The sequence below is a fragment of the Lactuca serriola genome, chromosome 6 (assembly GCF_051521515.1).
Source record: "Lactuca serriola cultivar US96UC23 chromosome 6, Lser_US96UC23_V15, whole genome shotgun sequence".
NCBI classification, from domain to species: domain Eukaryota; kingdom Viridiplantae; phylum Streptophyta; class Magnoliopsida; order Asterales; family Asteraceae; genus Lactuca; species Lactuca serriola.
This window is the reverse complement of record NC_136413.1, coordinates 142,408,465-142,420,164: the sequence shown is the minus strand read 5'-3', so window position 1 is coordinate 142,420,164 and position 11,700 is coordinate 142,408,465. Positions and strand designations below refer to the sequence as shown.

The 11,700-nt window shown below is 32.8% G+C and overlaps 2 protein-coding genes across 2 annotated transcripts; one reads left to right on the top strand and one right to left on the bottom strand.

Moving 5' to 3' along the window:
* Window positions 1-4,882: 4,882 nt before the first annotated feature.
* On the top strand, window positions 4,883-7,749 carry LOC145056987 (GDSL esterase/lipase At1g71250-like). Its single transcript, XM_079004733.1, has 5 exons — window positions 4,883-5,585; window positions 6,021-6,148; window positions 6,264-6,503; window positions 7,049-7,304; window positions 7,381-7,749. Exons 1-5 carry the CDS (start codon window positions 5,180-5,182, stop codon window positions 7,617-7,619), a joined length of 1,269 nt encoding a protein of 422 aa, XP_078860859.1. The 5' UTR covers window positions 4,883-5,179; the 3' UTR covers window positions 7,620-7,749.
* LOC145056989 (uncharacterized) lies at window positions 7,738-9,898 on the bottom strand. The gene is made up of 7 exons (XM_079004734.1): window positions 9,583-9,898; window positions 9,276-9,465; window positions 8,834-8,916; window positions 8,657-8,743; window positions 8,437-8,585; window positions 8,210-8,341; window positions 7,738-8,128 (listed from the first exon to the last, which is right to left on the bottom strand). Exons 2-7 carry the CDS (start codon window positions 9,439-9,441, stop codon window positions 7,939-7,941), a joined length of 807 nt encoding a protein of 268 aa, XP_078860860.1. The 5' UTR covers window positions 9,442-9,465; window positions 9,583-9,898; the 3' UTR covers window positions 7,738-7,938.
* Window positions 9,899-11,700: the final 1,802 nt, after the last annotated feature.

Sequence of the window (11,700 nt, the reverse complement as noted above, 5' to 3'; positions counted from 1 at the left end):
ACAACTCGGGGAATGGTTGTTTCATTCGAAACTTCTTCATCACTACGAACGTATCTGATACAGATGTAAATGCCAATAAGGGTGAAAGAGTATCGAATAATGCAGCTCAAGGTAATCTTAACCTTGTTATTTCCTTATCTTTTGACACTTCTACAGTTGATAAAACCACTTCTTTACCACTATTTCAAACAAATCCTTTTACTACTTTACCTCAATCAACCAATTCACCAACTTTTGAAAACATCATCGATCAACCTATCACTTCTCTATTTTCATCACAATCCACTAATCCCAACATTGTTCACGAAGATGACCACACTAAAGACAATGAGTTTATGGGAACGTTTGCTGAAATCGAATTTGATCCGAAAGAAGAAAATATTCCAAATCATATGTTGATGTCTGGGAAACAGTTTAAAATCCTCAATCAAAAGCTTAACTCTTTGTTATAGCTTCAAGCACATGCAGGGGTAAGCATTATGTGTCTGGTATCGAATTTGATGTTATGCTCAAGGCTCAAGAGCATAGACTTCGTGATGCAATTGACTTGGTTGATCAGAACAATGAAAAGAGGATGAAAGCACAATCTTTTTCATTTAATGCAGAGGTAAAAGATTTGAAAGTTGTTGCACGGGAAAGGCATGTATTGTTTGTTTAAGATGTCAAAAAGGTTCGAGAAGATGTCAAATTCAAAATTGAGGAACTTCATGCTGATATGGCGAAAGAGATTGCAACATTAGATCACAATTATTCCTCTCTTCTCTAGAAGGTAGATATTATTGCTAATGTTGTAACTCAAATTGTCGAATGGTATAATTCTCTACTTCCGAAGGTTGACAAGATAGCAGAAGACGAAGTTAAAAGTTTTGGTCATGTTGATAAACTGCTGGTTGAGTTGAAAGGTTTAGTCTTGAAGTCTGGATTTGTTTCATCTTTGTTGATTTCTGTAGAGCTTCTGTCTAAGAAGTTTAAAATGTTGGAGACTACCATTCAAAAGGAGCTTGCACCTCTAGCGAAGCCAATTAACTTAATGTCAACTGATGTCCCACTTGTTCACACAGGGGTGCAAGGGGGAGAAAAAGATGGTGTTGGCATAAGTGTGAAAGCTGGTACAGGAGGTAGTGGTTCTGGTAAAACTGATGATGATGCGAAAGTAGTTGGAAAGATTTTGACTACTCAAATTCCAACTTCGTTACCAAAAACATCCATGATAACAACATCAACAACGACAACAACAAAACCAATAACTAAGTGCATTGTGATTGGATCTGCTGGTGGAGGTATAAGTTCATCTTCGAAACCACATCCACCAAAAACATCAGAAGCTGATAAAAGCAAGGGAAAAGGCATAAGCATTGAGCTTACAAAGGAAGAGATGAAAGTTGCAATTGAAGCAGAAATTAAGAAACAAAGACAAATTCAGAGCATTCTTCGTCAAAGAGCAAACGATCCTCCTGGTATGGAAAAAGGAGATCCTACTAAACATTACTACTACGAGTATATCAAAGCAACAGTTGTGACTAATGAAATGCACGATTTTGAAAAAGTACCAAAGAAGAGTTTTGCCACTGAGAACACTGATTTTAATCAATTGGATTTTCCATTTAACAAGATGATGTTCTTATCTTTCCAATATCAAATTGTTAGAAGTTTGATAAAGAAGAATTTAAAAGGATGAAATTTTGATTTCATGTTGTGATGGGGAAGAAAGAAGAAGAGATATGGTCTTTGGTCAATTGTTCGAATTCTCAGTATCTCTAAGGATGTGTTGTTTGAAGGAGTATTGCGGAATTATTGGTTTCATGCTATTAGAGCAAATAATGTGGCATTCGATTTTTCAGTTGCGGACTTTCCCATGATAAACTTTCATGACTTGATTTGTATTGCTAGAATCTTGAAGGGTACTAATTTTTTGATGCTTCGGCTGACAAGCAAAGAAGATTTCTTGATTAGATTTGCTCACATCAAAGGTAAATACTATGAAAATCTTGCATTGACTGATGTTGAGCTAGCTTTAGCAATTGGGAAGGAAATTACAACTGCTCATTATACAAATTTAATTGTTCGTATGAATAGTTGTAAGAAGAACAACGAAGGTGACAATGCTGAGATCAAGAAGATTATGAACTGGTATTCTGAGATCAGAAGAGTGATACATCAAGCAGGACATATGCTATTGACTTAGATTCAACATTTCTCACAAAGGGGGAGAATGTTGGGGTCGGATGTTTTTGTGAAATGTCGAATGTGTCTAGGTCTTTCCAAATTTCGAATGTTTGTTTGTAAATTTATTATAAGGAAATTTTTAGTTTTGAAGCTATAGTGTCGAGTACCTTATATTTTTTGTTTGCTTTCTTTATCCCTATAAACATGGGATGGGTACATGTCTTAGAGGTTAAGAACTTTTGCACACTCATCGTACTCATTGTATAACCTCTTGTATTCTCTGAAAGCAATATATTGAGCCAACCAGATTATATTTAGATTATGTATTTTAAATCTTTTCTTAAACTCTGATTTCATATTCAAACTCGATTCAATCATCACTATAAACAGAGGTATAAAGTGGCTGATGGTGACGGTATTGGTTATGTTTTAGTGTGTTATGGTGGTAGTAAAAATGAGGTATAAAGGTGGGTTGTTGTGTGGGATTATGGTTGAGGTTGAAGATGGGTGAAAGAGACGAAGGTTTATGGTTGGGTTCTTGGGTGTCTCCAGTGGTGAACGGTGGTTGATTTGGGAAGTGGTGGTAATGGGTGATTTTTGGGTTTGTATATGGAGAATAGATGAGGCTGTGAAGGGAATGATGGAAGCTCCAACCATGGATGAGAGAGAGAGAGAGAGAGAGAAAAAAAAACGTTGGGGTGGGTAGGATTTTTTATTTTTTTGATTATTCTAGTATTAGGAAAAAGGAAAACTATAAAAAAAGTCTTTACATATTAGTCTTATAATCCATTTAATCCTTATATTTTTTATACAATGAAGTCACAAAAACCGGTAATCGTATTCAATTTAATCATTTTAACCCGGTCAAAAGGTCATCCAACTTTTAAAAATTACACTTTTGGCCTAGATTTCAATTTTTTTTACAAATTTGGTCCAAAGTTTACACTTTTGGCCCATATTTTAAATTTAATTACAAATTTGGTCCAAAATTTACCCTTTTGATCCAAATTTCAGAATTTTGTTATTAATTCATCATAACTTTAGTTTTTTTACAACATTTTTTTCTCAAAAAAAAACTCAAATATATTTTTTCTTTATAAAATCATATTTATACAAAACAAAAACATATTTTCACATAAAAAAATCTTATATTTTCTATATAAAAACTTTTTAAAAAAATATATATATGTTTGAAATACCTATTTATAAAAATAGGTATTTATTAAGTACAAAAATATATACAAATCCATTTTTATAAAAAAAAGTATACAAATACGTCTTTTACAAGAAAAAATGTATACAAACATCTATTTTATTTTAAATACATTTTATAAAAACATATTTATATGCACTTAAATAAGTGTTTGTGTACATTTCTTTTATAAAAACGTATTTATATATTTTTTATAAACATCTATTTTTAATAAACACATTTGTATTCAAACACGTTTATATATAAAATGTATACAAACATGTTTTTATAATATATATATATATATATATATATATATATATATATATATATATATATATATATATATATACAAACATGTTTTTGATAAAAAAAACATCATTTGAGAAATAAGTTATCGACAGTTAAATTATTCTTTTATATGTATACTATAAATAATAGTTATATAATAATTAATACGATAAAATAATAACTCATATTTAAAATTCAAAAAGAATTTTGATCACTGATAAAAAAAATGTGTCTTCAAATTAAAAAACAAAATTTATTGTCATAGAACTTTTTTGTTTTCAACCGACACAATGTTATATTTTTGTTTTAAACCCAAAATAATATATCAAAATTGGTTAACTTCCAAGTTATAAGTTATCATGTTCCAAAGCAAATTAGATTTCAATATTAGGAGTTTACATTTTCATTACATCGTATCAAAGTTGGGTGCCTAATCATACATATTACCGAATAGAAATAATACCAAAAGAAACTATTTGCACCCATCATTTGGTGCGGGTAAAAGACTAGTGTGTGTGTGTGTGTATATATATATATATATATATATATATATATATATATATATAAACACACACACACACACACACATATATATATATATATATATATATATATATATATATATATATATGTTTGTATATATTTTTTTATAAAAACGAATGTGTATATATTAATGTACTTAATAAATACATATTTTTTTAAAATAGGTATTTCGTATACAATAAAAATTTTATATTGAAAATATAAGATTTTTTATGTGAAAATATGTTTTATTTTTGTATAAATATGATTTTTTTTAAAGAAAAAACATATTCGAATTTTTTTTTGAGAAAAAAGTTTTGAAAAAACTAAAGTTAGGATGAGTTCATAACAAAATTATGAAATCTAGGTCAAAATGGTAAATTTTTTTACTAAACTTGTAATAAAATTCAAAATTTAAGCCAAAAGTATAAATTTTGGATCAAATTTGTAATAAAAATTTAAATATGGGCCAAAAGCGTAATTTTTGAAAGCTAGATTGTCTGTTGATAGATAAGTTAAATTGAATACGATTACTGGTTTTAAGACTTTATTGAATAAAAAAATATATAAAAACTAAATTGATTATTAAGCCAATATATAAGGACTCTTTTACAGTTTTCCCTTAGATAAACATAAAAAATAATGTAAAAAAGAAATTAAAAAGAAAAAAAATAGTATTTTTGTGTTAGACATGGACCGAACCACAAAAAAAATGATTTTAGACGAAGTTCAAAAGATTTTAGACTTTATTCATAATTTTTTTTTGCAAACCAAAATCAAATTTGTAGTTTTGAGTTAATATTTAAAAGAAAAAATATTGAATGTAGTTAGGAAAATTTGTAGCGAACTTTAATTGGGCCTTATATCAGAACCCATTACAAGAGGGCAGAAGTCCAAATATTGGCCTGTATTTCAATTTTCTTCACATATTGCCGTTAACTGTTAAGTTCAACTCTCTGGACGACTGTGCCCCGCCATTTTTGTCTGTCACAAAGCTCGCATTCATCAATGGAGTCTTCCTCCTCTTTTCGATTCATACCCCTCTTGATTCTTACCCACACCATGTTTTTCAATTTTAAACCAGTTGGAGTTGTCCATGTTCCCCAAGATCTTTATACTAGACCAGGAAATAGCTCTGATCTTTATACCAGATCAAGAAATAGTTCGATTTCTCCTCCTCCTCCACCACCACCACCACCACCACCGTCTCCATTTCTTCCCCCTCCACCACCTCCACTGCCTCCTTCTCCGGTTCCGGCGCTGTTCGTAATTGGTGACTCTTCTGTTGATTGCGGGACCAATAATTTTCTTGGAACATTTGCACGAGCAGATCGTCTTCCTTATGGACGTGACTTTGATACCCATCAACCCACCGGACGATTCTCCAACGGAAGAATCCCTGTCGATTATCTTGGTAATTAACTACTTTTTACTTAAATTTCATGTTAGCTGAGAATACGGTTGTTATTTGGTTCCATTTTATTTTGCGTTTTGATGTTCTTATTGTTCATTCAGATTCTCTGTAATAATAGAAGAATCTGATTCTTGTTTATCGTAGCACGATCGTTGATTTTCTTGGATTATTTGTTTGGCAAAAAAATGCGATTCCTGAATGTTTACACTTTTTCTTCTATCTCGGGTTTCAAGTTCTTAGAATTTAAAAGATAATGAAAGCTAATTTAGTGGTTGCAGATCAGGTGTTCGATGAAAAGCTTCACTGATTTACTTTCTTTAATAATCTTGTTTTTCTTCCTTATTGTGTCACATATATCAATTCACATCAAACAAAATACCTCATGTTTCTTGAAACTTTCTTGATCAATACCATTTTTCTCATCTCCCCAAACAGCATTACATCTTGGCCTCCCATTTGTCCCAAGCTTCTTAGGTCAAAGTGGTTCTGTTAATGACATGAAACGCGGGTTGAATTATGCATCTGCTGGTGCTGGAATCATCTTCTCCAGTGGATCAGAACTGGTAAAAGTTTTGATCAGTTTATATATTCCAAGTTCCAATTTTTATAAATTTTCTGGCTTTTTGCTGTTTTGTTTTATATGTAGATTCAAGAAAAATACTGTTTTATAATTTACAGGGTCAACACATATCTTTCACACAGCAAATTCAACAGGTTATGGATACCTTCCAACGGTTCATACTAACAATGGGTGAGGCTGCAGCATCAAGTCTCATCACAAACTCCATTTTTTACATTTCAATCGGGACTAATGATTACATACATTACTATTTGCCCAATGTATCCGATGTACAATCCAAATACGTCTCATGGAAATTTACACAGTTCTTAGCCCAATCAATGAAACAAGAGATCAAGGTTACAACAACCCTCCATTCCATTTGTTAAATCGAACAATAGGTTGTACTGCGTCTGACATGCATTGGACTGGGATCAAGACCAATGTCAATGACACAAAAATTATAACTTTTTATCCCGCCCAAAAAAGGTGGAACAATATTGGACATGGATTCGCTCTTGATCTCTCATAAGTGGAAAAGACGTAAATACCCTTCTCATCTTTATCATTAAAAATAGTTTACAAAGTTTGTCTAGTCCAATCATGTTCTGTATAAGAAATGCAGCCTTGGGCTGCATTTCTTATTCAGGATAGGACAAGTTTTCTTTTGGGCTATTTTCAATGATGAGAATGAGGAGGGTATTTATGTCTTTTGTACTTATAAGAGATCGAGAGTGAATCCATGTCCCATCTTGTTCCACCTTTTTTGGGCGGGACAAAAAGTTATAACTTTTGTGTTATTGACATTAGTCTTGATCCCAGTCCAATGCGTGTCAGACGCAGTACAGTCTGTTTTGTTTCTGTTACAGCTTCATGGTGATTAATGTTGTAGTTTGCGGTGTAGAATTTGTACAATGCGAAAGTGAGGCGCGTGGTGGTGATGGGACTAGCTCCAATCGGGTGTGCCCCATACTACCTATGGCAATACAACAGCACAAATGGGGAATGTGTGAAGGAGATAAACAACATGATAATGGAATTCAACTTTGTTCTAAGATACACAGTGGGAGAGCTTCGTAAAGAACTCAACAATTCCAATATCATCTTCTGCGATGCATATCTTGGTTCCATGGACATCATGAAGAATTTTGACCAATACGGTAACACAATTTTGACTCCAAAACTATTCGGAAATCAAAGATCTAAAAATCTAAATCTTGATAATTTTTGTTTTAGGGTTTAGCGTGATGAATTCTGCATGCTGTGGTTTAGGGCGATATAATGGTTGGATCATGTGTATATCACCTGGAATGGCTTGTGAGAATGCTTCAGATCATCTATGGTGGGATCAATTTCATCCCACATCTGCTGTGAATGAGATTTTAGCAGAGAATGTGTGGTCTGGATTGCATACGAAGATGTGTTATCCAATGAACATGATGGATATGGTAGCTCAAAGGGTTTTCACCCATTGACAAATAGAGGAAATTGTGTAGGTGTTGTATGAAAATTCGATAATGTACATAGATTACATATCTCTAGAAATTAGTTGCATCAAGTGTAAATTTGGTTAGCATTGATAAGAAAAAGAAAAGTCGAAATCAATCTCAGAATTGTCAAACTCAAACACACCCCACAATATGCAAATTTACGTCTTTAGAATATTAACATCTCCTAAACAACAATTTCCAAAAAAGAAAATAAAAAAAGAAAGGGAAACATCTCTTCAAATTCCGATTCCGTTGCTATTTATCTAATTCCGTTTTGACAAATGAAATGGAATTGAGTGAAAGATCAAGGCTTGACACGTTCCCTAATGAAGAGCTCCAAGGGTTGAATCTCACCAGTTAATGCAGAAGCCTCAGCAACAGTGACTTTGTTTACACAGTGAGAGAATGAAAAGGGTTCCCCTGGGATTCCGAGTGTGAATTCATTAGATATATCCGCATCTGATACAGCTTTTCTTGATGTCCGAAGCTTATCACTGCAAAGTCATTCAAGAATGTGAGTAAATTACTGTTTTACCCTTTTCATTTACAACACAGACAAAACAAGTGTAACATACATTTCTTTCTCCAGTTGTTTTCGGATGAACTCTTTTGTATGTGCAGTGACTTTATCCACCTTGTTGCAAAGGATAAGAAGTGGAATTTTCCTCTTGACAACACTCGATTTTGTTAAAATGTCATAGAGATACCTTTTTGCAAACAAAACAATATATGTTAAGATTAATATCCATAAAAAACACATATGGGATTAAATTTACAAATCATAATTAAAAAAACAAATTACTCTGAAACAGCACGACAATTGGGCAAGAATTCCACTGCATCTACAACAAATACTAAGCCAGCTGCTCGAGGGACATATTCGTCCAATTTAGGGCGCAAACGTGAGTGGCCAGGAACATCAACAAGGTGAACAGCCTTAATCTTGCCTTTCTGCAAAACAACATATTACGAATTTGCCCTCGTTTAGGTTTGTTAAAGAGTAAAGAAAGTAGCTTGTTTACCTTGGAGGTCTCGGAATTGAGGACAAAAAGACCCTCATTGGGTTCCATTGATGTAACAGTGCCTTGATGAGAAGAACCATCACGAAGCTGTATCAAGATTGTGTTTTTGTTAAAAAATAAAAGTTGTTGGCATCAATATGATTTGAATAAAAAGTATCTTTGTGATTATTTATTTACCTGGTAAAAAAGAACAGTTTTCCCAGCTCCACTAAGCCCAGTGAGTACAATGGTGTTGGATATTGTATGCTTGAAAAGGCGTACTGCAAAGAGAATCAAGAAATGAGGTATATTTTAAAAGGAATAAGAACTGCTATATTGTGTTAAGATTGAAATATCAATCATTGAAAAAGACTAGTTATAAGATTTTGTGTCTAATAAACTTTAAATACCTCAAACTTACATGAATGAAGGAGAGATAAAGTGTAGATTTCCTAATGCTAAAGCTAATAAACATCATCAAGCACTTAAATGAACATGTGTACAAACATTCAACAGTTTAATAGTAAAAACTAAGCAAAATATACTACAGGTGTTCGTATTTTGGAATAAGCATATCCACAAACTGGAAAATTACTAGCAACGAAAACGATATGATGGAAGGAGAGAGTAGTGAAATTACTTAAGTAGATTAGAAAGGTAGTGATGAACACGGCTCCGACTGCAATATAGATCTGAATTGGAGGGATCTCACGAGCAAATTCTTCAACGCGACGAACATATTCCTCCCCTTGACGTAAAAATGGTTGCAATTGAGCTTTTACAAGCTCTAATCTGTCCACATCCATCACTACTTTACGCACAACAGCAAACTGATCCAAATTTTCAAAAATGATCAGCTAATCAAAACAAAATTGAAATTAACCTAGCATTACAAACAAAAATCCTATTTTGTAACCACGATTAAGAGATAGAGTAAAGAATCGTACCTTTAATTGACTAATCGAGTGCTCCGCCCAGACCTCAAACCCTAGGATTTTGACTGAAGCGTTCTTTTTGGCATTTTTTAACGGGTTTACTAATAATATAATTTTGATCGTCAAACAGATATCACTCTTTGAGTTGTTGTCGCTTGGAGCCCCTAAGGTTTTTTTGAAATGTTATATTAAACCTTCAATATTCCTTTTTAGTTGGACTAAACTAGTTAGGGGTGTTCGCGTGGATGTATCGGTTTAATCCAATCCAATCCAATCAAGTGAATCCAAATTGATTTCGGTTTTCAAAACATAGATCCGAATAATTCAAACTAAATTCAAAATCCGATCTGATCCGATCCAATTACAATTCGATTCGATCGGTTTTTATAATTCGGTTTTTAAAACTAGAACAAATTACACGAATGGTCCTTTAGCTTTATAGTTTTTCTCTGATATAGTCCCTACGAAACTTTTTCCCTTGAGATGGTCCCTACGGAGCAAACATTGCACACAAATAAATGGTCCTTATTACTAACTTTGTTTACAGGTTCTGTTAAGTTTTGTTAAATGACAAAATTACCCTTTGTTTTTTGCACACGGCTGGTCCTCTCTCTCTCTCTCTCTCATGGTCATCTCTCTCTCTCTCTCTCTCTCTCTCTCTCTCATGAACACAATCACAATCTCCACCCTCATCTTCTTCCTCTCATCCTTTCTTTTTCTCACACAAACAAATATCGACCCACCACCATCGGCCATCACTCTCTGCCGCCACCACCACCACCACCATTTATTCTATCTCTACCTATCTCTTATCTCTCACACATACACATCAAAGAAAACAAAAATACAAAAAAAAAAACTTTAAATCTAGAAATCAACATACACAGTTGGACTTTTGGTCCAATTTTGGAAATGCAGAACACACTCATACAGAAAGTGTATAGGATGAGGGTGAAACCTACAATAATGAAACCTGCAAATCAATTCTTAATATCCTTTCTGTAATCTTATGTTTCTATTGATAAGTTATCACAACACTTGTTTTTTCAAAATTCTTAATCAAGCAAGAAAACCCACAGACAAAACGAGATTGAATAGATGCAATTATTCAATAAAACCTATAAAATTAAACATGTAATTCCGTTTCAGTGAGATAAGAAAGATCAGGAAGCAGTAATAGAGAGGGAGATCGAGGGTTAGGAGCTGTTAAACTTCCTGAAACCATCAACATTTCTTTTCTTTCATTTTCCCATTACAGCCTAACCACCGATGAACTCCCTAACCCCTTTCTTCTTTCTAATCGACCGCTAAATTATAAACGCCTTTGTCATATTTCTTTGATTTTTCTTTGTCTTAGAAGATAATTAGGAAGAAGCTTGTCGTGAGATCTAGAATGAGGATTAGAAGGGTTCTTGTTCTTTTATTCATCAATGGAGGGAAGGGATGGGGAAGAAGACTATGAGTGGGTGGACTTTTTTTGGTCTTGAGAGAGACAGAGAGAGAGATAGGGAAGATAGGAAGCCCATGGGTGAGTTGGAAGGAGGGACGGTGACCGATGGGTTAGTTGGGTATTGAAGGAAACAAGGGTTTTTGAAGAAGAAAAGGATATTGAAGAAGATGATGGTGATTCTATCTTATGTGTGTGTCGATATATGTGAGAGAGAGAGGGGGGGGACCATTTGTGAGCATAAAACAAAGGGTATTTTTGTCATTTAACAAAACTTAACAGATTCTGTTAACAAAGTTAGTCATAAGGACCATTTGTGTGTAAGGTTTGCTCCGTAGGGACTATTTCAGGGAAAAAAGTTTCGTAAGAACCATATCAGAGAAAAACTGTAAAGCTAAAGGATCATCCGTGTAATTTGTTCTTAAAACTAAAACATTTAAAAATGAAATATAATTATAATATTACCGAATTTACAAAAGAAGAAAAAAAATTATTTAGTTACGATTTGAAATTTATAAACAATTATTAATAAGGTATATTATATTTTAATATTTAATATAGATAAAAAAAACTTTTGAGAGAAAATGCATAGTAATAATTTTTATTAGGAGAAACTTTTTGAACCTATTTCAAAAAATAAATTACAAAATTAATAAATAATTATAGATATATATTAAAAATAA